At 43.7% G+C, this 14,861-nt stretch overlaps 1 protein-coding gene and 2 pseudogenes across 10 annotated transcripts in view; 2 read left to right on the forward strand and 1 right to left on the reverse strand.

Annotated features, from left to right (window-relative positions):
- MED18 (mediator complex subunit 18) overlaps positions 1–14,861 on the reverse strand; it is a 123,224-nt gene that overhangs the window by 7,417 nt on the left and 100,946 nt on the right. For all 10 annotated transcript variants that reach the window (XM_029949943.1, XM_029949944.1, XM_029949942.1 and 7 more), the window contains 6 exons: positions 13,516–13,680; positions 12,595–12,981; positions 6,158–6,758; positions 4,650–4,840; positions 3,867–4,020; positions 1,222–1,277 (listed from right to left, as the gene is read on the reverse strand). In XM_029949943.1, the coding sequence (XP_029805803.1) occupies positions 1,222–1,277; positions 3,867–4,020; positions 4,650–4,840; positions 6,158–6,758; positions 12,595–12,981; positions 13,516–13,680 (1,554 nt within the window). The remainder of the gene's footprint in view (positions 1–1,221; positions 1,278–3,866; positions 4,021–4,649; positions 4,841–6,157; positions 6,759–12,594; positions 12,982–13,515; positions 13,681–14,861) is intronic.
- Positions 3,211–3,385, forward strand: LOC115300454 (annotated as a pseudogene).
- Positions 8,809–9,284, forward strand: LOC115300281 (annotated as a pseudogene).

A 14,861-nucleotide genomic window follows, 5' to 3' on the forward strand; every position in this document is an offset into this window, starting at 1 on the left:
GGTATAGTCAAATACTTAGGAGCAAGGGTCAGCAGCAGTGTGGTACCAAATCCAGCCAGTTGCCTGTGTTTGGTTGTGTTTGAGCTAATAATGATCTTTAAATCTTTTAACAATTTATTTATTTTTAAGTTTGTTTATTTTGAGAGAGTGTATGTACCCATGCTCACACAGAGGGGGAGAAGGAGAGAGGGGGAGAGAAAGAATCCCAAGCAGGCTCCACGATGTCAGCACAGAGCCCGATGCAGGGCTTGATCTCACGAACCATGAGATCATGACCTGAGATGGACACTTAACCTGACTGAGCCACCCAGGCGCCCCTGATCTTTACATTTTTAAATGATTATATTTTGAATGGCTTGGTAAGTACCTACATAATAGGTACTTTTGCGTTTGGCCTGCAAAGCTAAATATATTTACTATGTGCCCTTTAGAAAAGCTCTGCAGATTCAAGAGCAACCACCAAGAATGAAGAATGGAGATCACACTAAGTTTCATGTGATATGTCTACAAGGGTTCCCAAAAGTCACGTGGTGACTAAGCTGTATACAGCCACACAGAGCTGAGAGAACAGGGGGTGGACTGGGCAGACTGAGCATGCCCACAAATAACTCTGTGGAGCCTAATCCTCTCAGTGTGGTGGTTTTTAAGGGAAAAATTCACCCTATAATCTGGAAAATTAAATCCAATGTATATTAGATCTCGTGTTATTTTAGGAATTTAATTATGTACACAGAAAGTAAATGAAATACATGGTCCTTTTTTGTGACTCTAGGCGTCCCGAAGTCTTAAGAAATGAAAAAGCAGGGAGGCATTGGGGCTTTGCTTTGGGCCCTGGCCCTCAAAGTCCACTACGAACAGGAAGGTCCCCACCAAACGCACAGCCCCGCCCTTACTTCCCTGAGGACGGAAGTTGGGCAGAGCATCCGCCACCTGCTGTCAAATCCTCCCACGCGGCCCGGGCAGGCTCAGCAGACTGTGGGAACATCGCACCAAATTGTCTGGAGGTTCCCAGTACACGAAGCAATACGACAATGATATCTTGTAAAGGAAGCTTGGGGGAGGTCTGTTCTTTCCGGGGAAAAGATATGAATAGTCCTTCCTGGGCCGAACACCCTCTCCTTGGCCCTTGTGGAAAATGTTTCTCTTCTCTACTCTAGTATGTGTATTACAGTCACAAATACACAAAGAAAAGTATAACTTTATGCCCATGGCTGGACTCACGTTGTAGTATATTCCGCTGTTCTAGTTCTTCTGGTGTCGGTCTTTGACTCAGTCGTCTAAAGAGGAGATAAATAAGGGTAATGTCCGTGTTAAACCGCCCAATCCTGCATATTCAGATTTGTTTTGCTCTCAGTTTATGTTAGTCCCCACATTAGCACGGAAGCAATACATTTCCAAACTCTTTTGGTATTTCATTTGTTTATCTGCTTGTTTATGAAACAATTTTCATGTTGAAAGTGTTAATACAGATATTACAACATAAAAAGGAACTGTACATGCAAACAGGAGGCCAAGTTTCCAGTTCTAGTTCTGATCCTACTGAGCCCTGTCAGATCCTGGGTGCACTCATATGTAAATGAGTACACGGAACTGGAAGCTCCCAAACAGGCCCGTGGAAGGAGCACAAGCCCTCAAGGTATGTAACAGAAATTCCGATGCTGAAAACGAGAATGAGGACTGAGATTTCAATATGTATAAGTTTACAATCCTTCTCATGACTCTGATGTCTCTCTTTTGATGTTTAATTTTTTTTAAAACATTTACTTATTTTTGAATGGCAGAGAGACAGAGGGTGAGTAGGGGAGGGGCAGATAGAGAGGGAGACACAGAATCTGAAGCAGGCTCCGTGCTCTGAGCTGTCAGCACAGAGCCTAATGCAGGGCTCGAACCCACGAACTGTGAGATCATGTCCTGACCTGGAGTCAGCTGCTCAACCAAATGAGCCACCCAGGTGCCCCTCTTTTGATTTTTAAACCAGTGTTTAGCAACCACTGGAATTTAAAGTTGTCTATTTTTTTTAAACATTTTTTCATTTTTGAGAGACAGAGAGAGAGAGAGGAGATAGAGTATGAGCGGGAAAGGGGCAGAGAGAGGGAGACACAGAATCTGAAGCAGGCTCCAGGGTCTGAGCTGTCAGCACAAAGCCCAATGTGGGGCTTGAACTCATGAACCATGAGATCATGACCTGAGCCTTAATCAAGAGTGGGATGCTGACCCAACTGAGCCACCCAGGGGCACTTATTTCCTTTTATTAATTTCAATCTCCCTGCCCCTAGCAAACAATCACCTGTTTATGTACCTATAGTTTTTCTTTTTTTCCTTTTTCTTTTTTTTTTAATTTATTTTTGAGATAGCGCAAGCAGGGGAGGGTCAGAGAAAGAGGGAGATACAGAATCTGAAGCAGACTCCAGGCTCTGAGCTAGTTGTCACCACAGGGCCTGAACCCACGAACCATGAGATCATGACCTGAGCCGAAGTTGGATGCTCAACCAACTGACCCACCCAGGTGCCCCGAATCATATTGTGTTAGTCCTCCAACCCTGTTCTTTTTCATAGTTGCTTTGGTTACCCACGTGTATTTTGTATTTCCAAAAGAATTTTAAAATCAGTTTGCTGATTAAACACTAAAGCCTTCTGGGGGGTAGTTTAATTGAAACTGTGCATATTGATATGTTATAATACTTGAGACTTCTGATCCATGAACATGATATTTCTCTCCATTTATTTGATTCTTCTTTACTTAAAAAAAATTTTTATGTTTATTTAACTTTGAGAGGAAGAGGGACAGAGCAAGAGAGAGGCAGAGAGAGAGACACAGAATCTGAAGCAGGCTCCAGGCTTTGCGTTGTTAGCATGGAGCCTGATGTAGGGCTTGAACTCATGAACCACAAGATCATGACCTAAGCTGAAGTCAGACACTTAATCAACTGAGCCACTCAGGAACCCCAAGAAACTTTATTTTTTTAATGTCTATTTATTTTTGAGAGAGAGAGGGGCATCTGGGTGGCTCAGTTGGTTAAGCGTCCGGCTTCGGCTCAGGTCATGATCTCGCGGTTCGTGGGTTCTGGCCCCGCATCGGGCTCTGTGCTGACAGCTAGCTCAGAGCCTGGAGCCTGCTTCACATTCTGTATCTCCGTCTCTCTCTGACCCTCCCCTATTCCCACTGTGTCTCTCTGTTTCTCAAAAATAAATAAAGAACATTAAAAAGACATCGCTTCTCGGCCTTTTGGCTAAGATCAAGTGTAGTATCTGTTCTTATCAGTTTAAAAAATAAAAAGAGAGAGAGAGAAAAAGCAAGTCAGGAAGGGACAGAGAGAAGGAGACAGAGGATCTGAAGTAGGCTCTGTGTGGAGAGCAGAAAGCTCGATGTAGGGCTCAAACTCAAACAGTGAGATCATGACCTGAGCCAAAGTCGGATGCTTAACCATTGATTGAGCCACCCGGGTGCCCCTAGAAACTTTTTAAAAGCCACATTTATGGGGGCGCCTGGGTGGCTCAGTCAGTTAAGTGTCCGGCTTCAGTTCAGGTCATGATCTCACGGTTCGTGGGTTTGAGCCTCACAGCGGGCTCTGTGCTGACAGCTAGCTCAGAGCATGGAGCCTGCTTCACATTCTGTGTCTCCCTCTCTCTCTGACCCTCCTCTGCTCTCTCTGACCCTTCCCTCCTCTCGCTGTCTCTCAAAAACAAACAAACAAACAAACATAAAAGCCACATTTATGTCTATCTCATGGTTTAAAGCACCAAGAGACATTTATTTCCTTAATTTTCAGGTTCCAAGAGGATATTCAACTGTGTACAATGTATATTCTTAAAAATTATGCTGTTTCTAAAATCATAAAAGAAAAAAAAGATAAGTGAATGCCTACCGGATAAGTGTGTTCCCAATCTGGTGCCGTATTTCATTCCACTCCTCTTTGCTTTTCCGAGGCCAGGAATTCATGTTCAACTCTGGTTCACTGGGTCTGTGGTTCAGCTTCATTGCCAGTGTGTCCTTCCTCTTCACTTTGTTGGCCAGAGCACCTGTGCACAAGGGAAAGAAAACAAAGCAGGCACTAAGGCTCAATCAACCTCACCTAGAACTAGGCGAGAGTCAAAAAACAGTATCGTAACTCTCAGCTTTCTACTTGGCCCCCAGGCAACTCAGCTAATGTAGAGGTGAGGGTAAAGCTGAAGACCTCTAAAAATCTAATTAGCCAGATGTCTAACTGATGGAGCCATCCCGGTGCCCCCCAAGATTCCTGTTCTTAAAGCTGCCTTCTCCTTTTTCGGAATCAGGATTCCATTATCTGAGGATCTGTGTACATGAACATCGATTCTTCTTTGCCCCAGGGATGGACACAGTAAGTTCATGAGACTAGAGCAAAGCATCACTATATCTTTCCAGCACAGCTCAAATATCAGCTTTCTTCTACTCCGAATTCTTTAATACAATCAAGGTAAATAATTTTTCAAAGTCACATATAAAAACCTGCATGACTCAATCTACTTGGCTTCCTCTCACTGCCTTGTTGGAACAGCGGGCACAGCAGGGACAAGGATCTCTCGCAGTGGCCTTCAGTACCAGGCAGATGACTGTTTCCATTCGTCTGATGTTTGCTAAGACCAGCTTTATCAGTAAAACAATTTCCGCCTGCTTCTCCCTTTCTTACTGTAATGGCTCTCGTCTTCATCCTCTTCGTCTCGGTACTGAATGGGACCTTCTGAATCCGAGTCACTCTCCTTCTCCTCCTCCTCCTCCTCCTGCAGACACTGCGGTAGTGTAGGAACGACTGAGGTAGATGCCACATCTTCGGTGAACGCGGACGGCGGGGTCTGCTCCTCCTCCTCTTCATCGTCTGGACTAACAAATTAGCATAGTTATATTTTCCTTTCAGAAACGTTAACAGGTTAACTGATTTGCATGGCAAGGTACTGAATAACTATGGGAAATTCCACAAATGAAAAAATTTATTCCTCCCATAACTTTAACCATCTTGCTAAAGAAACTATTAATCCAAAAGATTCTGGGTTCAAATCCTAGCTCTATGACTTATTCATTAGCTTGTAAGTTATTTAGCTTTTCGGTAGATGGGAATCATACCTACGTCTGAGGCTTGTTGTGACAAACAGATAAATTCTAGACTGTATTAGTGTCTGGCACGCAGGGCCCTAATGATCTACATGTGAGATGCAAGTTTGTTTTGGGCTGATTCAATGAGAAGACCACAGGGCATCTATCACTGTATCTGGCTCATGGAAGACATGCAATAAGGACATGCAGCCCACGCATTTCCCTTGGTTTAACAATGGAGTAGGGCAAAGTGATAATCTAATCCAAGGAAGCAAAGAGAAGTAAAGATGAAAACTCACCTCTCCCCTTTCCATTGTGCAGGCATAAAACTGTGACTTAGTCTATCTCAGACTCCTAAACTGTCTCTTTCCAGGGACTAAAACCACTGTATCAGCAAAGATTACGGCAAAGCAACTAATAAGCAGTATGCTGCTACAGCTCTGTAACAATTCTTTTACCTAGTAAGGCGAATCGCAGACTGGCCAAAAAGTGTTAACCTTGTGGGAATTTAAAAAAGACAAGGTGTCTGGGGACAGATAAGGGTGAGAATACCATGGCCAGGTCCAGTCTATAGGCCTGGAACACGGAGCTATATCTTTCAGAGCTCCCTCCTTTTTCTCCAGACTGGTCTCTGTCCCGCTCCACTGGGTTTAGGTGTCAGGCCCCAGACTTTCAGATTTGTCAAATTTCATCCTCACAAGCCTATGGGTAGGTATTCTTCCGTTTATGGGTAGACAGCTCCAGAGCAGAAAGGTTAAGTAACATATACTGCTACACGCTAGGAAGAGGTGGAGCTGAGACTTGAACCCAGAGCTATTTTGCTCCAAGGTCCATGCTCCTTAAGTACCCTGTTACACTGCCTCCCTTGTATCACGTACAAAGAATAAAGTGGTTTTAATTTTCAAGTACAGATGGTTGTGTCTGCTATGGAAACAATGTTACAGATATCAGCAGAGTAAATAATGTCCAAAATTTAGAACATGTCTTATTTGTTGAGTATTCTTACTTTAAATTTATTCACATTTTCTTTTTATAAGTAATTTTTCCCAAGAAGGGCTACCTAGAGTAAAGAAGAGGAAATAAAAGACAAGTTTTAAAGGCACTCACACTTTCAGCATTTCAATAGTGATGGGAAGTGACCTGGTCCGACCCAGGGTGCTGCTGTCCTCAGAAAAGCTGTCGCTGTACTCAAAGAGTAAGGAATGGGCTCTGTGCGAGCCCTCCAGGGGAGGAGTCACGGGAAGTGGGCTGGTTAGGGCCTGCTGGATTCGGATATGCAGCGGGAGTGGCGGCAGCCTGCACGGCACCTGGGGCTCTCCAAAGCCGTGGTTCAACACCCTCTTGGGCACTTCCTTTTTCTGATCTTCCTGCTGGGAAACCTCCTGGGACAGGTCCAAGGAAGACGGAAACTCAGTTTCTGGCACAACTTGAAAAGTCCTGGCAGGAACTGGAGGGGACCGTGGGGGCTCGGGGGGTATATGAGTAGGCAGTGGGGGAGATGGAGAGGGAGGTGGGATCAGCAGCAGCGGTTCCGAGCCCACAGGGCATGTGCTCTTCTCTCTCTGATCAGATGGTGCTTTTGTGGTGGCGGCAGTGGCGGCAGACTCCGAGGTGGGTGCCAAGGTGGAAGGAATGCCTCTCTTCGGTGGTAAAGGTGGGGACGGTTTGGATAACAATGTACCGCTGTTTATTGCTTGGGACAGTTCAGCTGGAAAAGAGAAAACAACACCTCAATTTATGACGGCTTCACGATGAGGTTTCGGCCTAAGGCCCAGATTAGAACGGAGCTTACTCTCAGCTTTTAGGCAAACCAAACCACTTCTTGACTTTGCCACGTCCTAGACACCGCATTCTGAAATGAAATTTCTATTTAGGTATCTAGAAGGCCTAATAAATGTATAGACATGTAGGAAGACCACTACCTTAATACTCTGACGAGAAAGTATTCTTACTTCTTTTGCTCTAATACATGACAACTTTTTATGACTTGATGTAGATAAAGTTAATATGAAGAGATAAAGAATGTGGGTAAGTTCTTTCATCTAACAGAACTCCATTAAACAATTTAAAAATGAAGGTAGCACTAAAAAAACAAACCCAAACACCATTAGGCATTGTTACCACAGTTTGATAAATAATGACATCTAGGCATCTCAGTTCTGCATTATAAAATGAGCAGTAATGACATCCTGAATTGTTATAACGCAAAGTGCTCTGCTATTCTTGACTTCATATTTTCCTTACACAGGAGATTATCTTTACCATTTTACAGAAGGAAAAACTGAAGCCACAGAAATTAGGTGACCTGCCCAGGATCACACAACGCATAGGCAAGGGCTCAGCTAGTTCCCAGGTCTCATCATTAGACTCCATCCTCTAGATCTCCCTGTCTGTGTAATTTTTATTAGTGTCCGTATCTCTTATCCTTTCCATCCAAACTCTCATCCGCACTCCCCACCGTACTATGGGCTCCTTGATGATGGAGTGACCCTGGTTTCCATCAGCATATCCACAGAGGTGGGCATAGTGCTTGGCACATAGTGGATCCTCAATACATGTTTATGAGATGAGACGCTCTTACTCTCTATCAGGACAGGATACACCTCTGTGTGATTCCCCCAGGCCCACAAAGACTCAGGTTTTGATTCAGCAAAGTCCTTTTGGAGGGCCCCAAATGGCCTTTAAGAAATGGATCATCCATCACATTACACAGGGCCTAATTCTGCAAATTAAATAGTAGGTCTCTCGATCACCAACCTCTAATCCTTCACTCAAACCCCCAATTTTGCTCACACCACTTGTTTTCAGGTGGTCCCATGTGTCTTATCTAGAGAGCAACACCTCAAGGTCCCCTGAAAGGATAGTTTACTTGGCCTAAGTTCCACTCCACTGGTAGCATTCAAAGTAAAAAGCTAGGTAATTTGATCATGCTTAAAAATTTTTTTTAAATGTTTGTTTATTTTTGAGTCAGAGAGAGAGACACAAACGTGTGAGCAGGCAGAGAGAGAGACACACAGAATCCAACATGCAGCTCAAACCCACCAACTGTGAGAAAATGACCTGAGCCGAAGTCGGAGGCTTAACCGACTGAGCCACCAAGGTGCCCTGATCATGTTTTAATGTCAGTTCTCATAAGTAACTTTTTTTTCAGTTTTAACTATACTATATACTATACACACACACACACACACACACACACACACACACACATACACATACATACATATATATACACAACATATTTTATTAGGCTTACTTGCCCATAGGCTAAATTATGAAAACAATTTAAATATGTAAGATAATCATAACTTATCATGAATAAATTAGCTTCATATTATTTGAATAACCTTTAGCTTTTTATATATTATAAATGCCTAAATGCACTTAAAAATTTAGTTCCAGTATAAATAACATACAGTGTTATATATTTTATGTAGGTTAAAAAAATGTATATTTATTTTTGAGACAGAGAGATTACGAGTCCCAAGCAGGCTCCACACTATCAGTGTGGAGCACAACACGGGGCTCAAAAACAAGAACTGTGAGATTATGACCCGAGTGGAAACCAAGAGTTGAACACTTAACAGACTGAGCCACCCAGGCATCCCTTAAGTAAACTTTTAAAAGACTTTCTAGCTCCTTCGCCTTGGGGCCCCTTCCCGTCCAGACGGTGGGCTAGACGGCTGGGTGTGCAGCGTGCCCTAATCCATCAGCAAGCGAGTCGATACTCTGCGCACCTAGGGACTCCAGCGCACCTCATGGCGGATTCCGAGTGCCTCTCGGCCCCCCGCTGCTGGGCCGCCTGCACCAATTTTTCGCGCACCCGAAAGGGAATTCTCCTGCTGGCTGAGATTATATTTTGCCTGGTGATTCTGATCTGCTTCAGTGCCTCCACACCAGGATACTCCTCCCTGTCGGTGGTCGAGATGATCTTTGCTACTATCTTGTCATCTACATGTGTGACCTGCACACTAAGATACAGATCATCAACTGGCCTTGGAGTGATTTCTTCCGAACCCTTATAGCGGCCATCCTCTACCTGATCACCTCCATTGTTGTCCTGGTTGAGAGAGGAAATGCCTCCAAAATCATTGCAGGGGTACTGGGCCTAATTGTTTCAGGCCTCTTTGGCTATGACACCTACATCACCTTCCCCTTGCGGCAGCAAAGACATACAGCAGCCCCTACTGACCCTGTCGATGGCGCGGTGTAGGTGAAATCCCTTCATTTCTCTCTGCAAACTACAAATAACACTTCCATGGAAATAACTCCCTGCCCCCTGCTGCCCCTACAGCACCCCCAGCCAACTCCCAGCCTCCCAGCCCCTCGTTTGAAGTAAAAGTGCCTTTATCAGGAGAATCTATCTTCCTACCCGCCAATCCCTCCTGGGTGTGGCCATCTTTATGGGTGTGCCTTTGTCCCCTTTCCCTCTCAGTATCCAAAAGGAGACACCTGTTCTGCCTGGACTATGCACCCACTTAAGCCATGAAATGAGGGAGGAGGGAGCCTCAGATTTGAGATTACAGGCCCCTAGGTTGTGACCCACACCAAAAAAATTCCTCAGTGTGAGGGGTGGTTCTGTGGAGGGATAAATAAAGAGATTGTTAGAACATATGGTAATGAATAAATTAATCCTTTGATCAAAAAAAAATAAAAGACTTTCTAGAAAAACATTCCATACACATACAAAAAAGATTTAAAAAATATTAATTTTAGCCTCAATGAAAGAGATTATTTTGGGGTAGACTGGACTTTGTTGCCTCTCTAAAAATAGCAGTTAGATATTCCATTTACAACAAAATCTATGCCTGACAAGACCAAACTTGAGTATTTTACTGTTCTAATTGATAAGGTTAATTATCTTTGGTGATTTAAGGAATATACATATATATATATATCAAGATGTTAAAGAAGTGAGCTGTATTATATTTATCCTAAGCAAGGGCACTTGGTTGTAGTTCTGTGGGGAAGATGCCAGAAGGTTCACGGGCGGGGTTACACATTTCCTTCATCTGTTCGGCTATTTAGGACAGCCCTCCCACTGTCCTAATACTTCTAATTAGTCCTTAGTCCTAATACTGTTATGCCGATCAGCAGACACAGCAACGTCTAAAGCAGTAGTTTCCAAGTTTGGATCTCATAAACCAATACAATTAAAATGAAAATCTCAACCAACCTCAGGTTGTCAACTTTTAATATTTCCAAGACTTAATATTAAGCAAACCATTTGTGAACATAATCCTTTCATGAAAGAAATGGCTTTTTAACATGACAAAATTAAGAAGGTCATGGGGCACCTGGGTGGTTTAGTCGGTTAAGCATCTGACTTCGGCTCAGGTCACGATCTCACGGTTCATGAGTTCGAGCCCTGTGTGGGGCTTTGTGCTGACAGCTCAGAGCCTAGAGCCTGCCTTGGATTCTGTGTCTCCCTTTCTCTCTGTCCCTCCCTTGCTGGCACTCTGTCTTTCTTGGTCTCTCAAAAATGAATAAACATAAAGAAAATAAAAAATAAATAATGAAGAAGGTCATAATTTCAGAAAAAAGGGTAGTCCTTTAAATCAAATCTATTTAGGGGCGCCTGGGTGGCTCAGTTGGTTAGGTGTCCAGCTTCGGCTCAGATCATGACCTCATGGTTCATGGGTTCGAGCCCCGTGTTGGGCTCTGTGCTGACAGCTCAGAGCCTGGAGCCTGCTTCAGATTGTGTATCTCCCTCTCTCTCTGACCTGCTCGCACTGTCTCTGTCTCTCAAAAATAAATTAAAAAAAAATCAAATCTATTTAACCTTAATAAAAACTTATAAAAACTGTCCTATTTCTCTCCTTCTGCTAAGGACCACTCAGGACTGATGTTGATCCCTTAGTCACAAGGCCTATTTGGGCTATTCCCCCAAGGCCCAGCATGGCCTCTATGGTTCAGCCCAGGGTACAGTACACATTATTATTTTTTTATAGCTGTCTTACCCTGAAAGGAGTGGGGTATTACTGCTGTAGAGCAGTGGCTCTCAGTGTGTGGTCCCCATCAGCATCATCTAAGAACTTATTAGAAATGCAAATTCTCAGGCCCACCCCAGACTTACTGATTCAGAAACTAAGGGCAGGGCCTGGCAACCTGTGTTTCAACAAGTCCTCCAGGTGATGGGGATGAGAGCCCGTCACACAGCAGTTCGAGAATATCGGTGTACAGAACAGAAGTCGGGGCTCAAGAGCTGAAAAGCTTGTTTGGTTTCCAGCTCTCGTGAACTGCACCCTTGAGTGAGTCACAACTTCTTCACCTTGTAATTGCCCTAACCATAGAACAGATAAAATCGGCTTCCTACTTCACAAGAAGGCCCTGGCGGCAAGCATATGGAAGCAGCCGAGTTCTTCAGAGATAAGTCAACGCAGACTGTCCATCCAGCGTGGTGGTAACAATAATAACCGCCATCCTCTTGTGACCAAGCTCTTCCAACCTGTCATCCGCACCATGAGTTCTAAGCCTGTTTTTCAGGGTTTCATCAACCCACACATGTGGGCGGTATTAACTGTTTGACGAGCGTTGCTTTATCCCTCCCTTCAATCATGAACAAGAACTTCAAGCAGTACTAAGCCTTGTATCATTTTTCCTGAAACAAAAAGAACTACCTTCTTTCCTCTCCTCCCCTTCTCGTAATGTCCTCTAACAAGGTCTGCATTTATGGAAAGAAAAGCAGATCTAAACAGGATTTCAGGTAAATATAAAAAAAAATTTACTAAACTGGGGCACCTGGGTGGCTCAGTAGGTTAAGCGTCTGACTTTTGATTTCGGCTCAGGTCTTGCTCTCACAATTTGTGAGACTGAGCCCTGGTTCAGGCTCTGTGCTGACAGCGCAGAGCCTGTTGGGAATTCTCTCCCCCTCTCTCTCTGCCCCTCTCCAGCTCGTTCTCTCTCAAAGTAAGTAATAAACTTAAAAAAATTTACTAAACTGATAAAAGTGTACTGGTTGTCATCTCAGTTTTCTTTCTTCTGCCACTTATTTTATTAAGAGTAGCATTCTTGACTCTTCCCAAGATAAAACCCTGATTTTATCAGGACACTTTGAATAATATCTTTTGCACTTTGCATGAAGGTATTATGCCAGACACTGAATCATAAGTTACACAGTCATCGACACAATCACATTTTTATCTGTTGGGCTCATGCTAAAAGCAGACACTCGTGGTTTAAAGTAGGTTAAAAAACCCCAAAACCCTTTTCTCCACGCAGGTCAGAACCTGCTATGGTCTTTACACGTCCAATCCCCCAACTATAAACAGTATTTCAGAAACATTGTTTTAGGAAAATAGATATTCCCCACAAATCCCAACCGAACTAGAACTTAAATTTTAGCGTTACCTGTTCCCTGTTTTTATTCCTAGCTATCTGCCTCAATTTCAAGACTTTTCTCCATATTGAGGGCATCCAAAGGGACATGAGATGGAGAGCTCTCTCACGGACCAAATCAATATTCTACCAGTTTTCCAATAAAACAACCATCCAAAATCAAACCAAACCAACTGAAAGCACTGGAAACCTGAAGACTGACTTACCGATGACGGGGTTGCTATTTCTGTGAGCTGGTTTAGGGGGAGGGACAGGAGGCTGCCGGGCAGAGACCGTATGGGTGGGGCTCGGGGTAGCCGTAGTGTCAGTGCTGGTGGGGGCGGCAGGCAGAGTCCTGGGTGCTGGGGCGGGGGGGACAGAGGAGCCAACAGTTTTTGCTGGCTTGGTGGCGGCAGTGGTGGCGGCAGGTGCTGAGGTGGAGGCGGTGGAGGAGATGGATCTGGCCGCGCCGCCACAGGAAGTGGCGTCCTTCGCTTGCCCTTCGTTTGCTTCATGAGAAGAGGACAAGGGTCTTTTAGGCGGAAGTAAAGGCTGTTTGGGTGCATTCTCAGCAACGGACTCTGCTTCAGAATTAGGCTGGCTTCCAGCTGAGCCTGTGTAATAATGACAGATACGATTTAAAAGGGAAAAAAGAGAAACAAGATAGAGTGAAAAAAGCTAACGCATCTATAGACTTATGGTCAACTTCATCCATTATTTAATGTGTAGATGAGTTTACAGGCAAAGTTTCCCAACCTCGACATACTTAAGGTATAGATAAGGTACTTTCTCAATCACAACCTCAAAGTAGGAGAAGCCTGTAGGGTAGTGATTCTTCACACAAGGGCCAGGCAACGGGAGGGAGCACAGAATCCCATGGGTGGAGGGGGAGGAATGTGTAGCCCAGAAAAGTCCTACAGTTATCTGATGCTTAACATCCTCTTCCGTCCTTGAGAATTACAAATTAGATACTTTGTGAATGCAAGAATGAGAAAAGGAAACTTCCATTTAAAATTGCAACTAGTTGAGGATTGCTAGAGGAGAACAGAATTCCCTCTGGATTTTATTTCTCCCTTGGCTCTAGCAAAACCCTGAGTTAAAACAAGAATAATCGTGGCTCTTACACTCAAAGGTTGAGAGTTTCTTACCTAGTCGCTTCTTTGGTTCCTCTTCTGGAACCGGTTTCCTAAGACTTGCTATTCTTCCTGACTCTTCCTCTGCTTGGACTGGACTAGAAGATGTGGGACTCCCTATGGGGGTGGTATGGCCATTCTTTAACATGGCATGGTTCAATTTCCCTGGATCCTCACCACCTGGAAAGTCAAAAAGAAAAGAGCAAATTAATGGACTGGTGTGGTCAGACATGGGCAAGAGCTGGTGATTTCTAACATTTCTTATCCCCTTTCTCCCTTTTCTTGTTTGAGCGTATGATTCGGATCTAGATTATTTGGATTTTTATAGTAGTAATAGAAGTAAGTTCTCAGACACCAATCTCCATCACCCCAAACCAGCACTTCCTACTAGACTAGTCAGAATCATTCTCCATGCAGTGACAGTAAGAGGTGGAGCTTGGGCTGAAAGTAGTGAAGAATCTACAGCAAATAACCACTAAATGAAAACATATTTCTCAAGCTAAAGTATTCTGACATCTACTTTATTTTAAAACAGGCAGCCCCTCTCCTGCTTGTACTTTGTCTCTCTCTCAAAAATAAATAAACATTAAAAAATAAAATAACAAAATAAAGCAGGGAAGGTAGTAAGATGACAACCATGCAAATGCAGTAAATTGCCACTTATGTTAATATAGCCCAGACTTAACAAAAACAGGATTTCTAGACTACAAACCAAGGAATCATTTCATGTCTTTTTTTTTTAAATTTATTTTTGAGAGACAGAGACAATGCAAGCAGAGGAGGGTCAGAGAGAGAGGGAGACACAGAATCTGAAGACAGGCTCCAGGCTCTGAGCTAGCTGTCATCACAGAGCCGGACGCGGGGCCTGAACCCACGAACCGTGAGATTGTGACCTGAGCCAAAGCCAGATGCTTAACTGACTGAGCCACCCAGGTGCTCCCCAAGGAATCATTTCAAAGCCAAAAAAGACTGCTACTTTTGAAAACCATACAGTGAAAGGTTAAGACATATTATTAATTGGTTTTTACTCAGCATGTGCTGGGAAAATACATGCAAAACTGATCAGTTATACTGGTGAGCCACTCTGGAAAACAGTATGGAGGTACCTCAAAAAATTAAAAATAGAACTACCCTATGACCCAGCAATTGCACTACTAGGTATTTAACCAAGGGATATAGGAATGCCATTTCAAAGGGGCACAGGCACCCTAATGTTTATAGCAGCACTATCAACAATAGCCAAAGTATGGAAAGAGCCCAAATGTCCATTGACGAATGAATGGATAAAGATGTCATGTGTGTGTGTATATATATATATATATATATATATGTATGTGTGTGTGTGTGTGTGTGTGTGTATA

Source organism: Suricata suricatta, chromosome 8 (assembly GCF_006229205.1).
Source record: "Suricata suricatta isolate VVHF042 chromosome 8, meerkat_22Aug2017_6uvM2_HiC, whole genome shotgun sequence".
In the NCBI taxonomy this organism is placed as follows: domain Eukaryota; kingdom Metazoa; phylum Chordata; class Mammalia; order Carnivora; family Herpestidae; genus Suricata; species Suricata suricatta.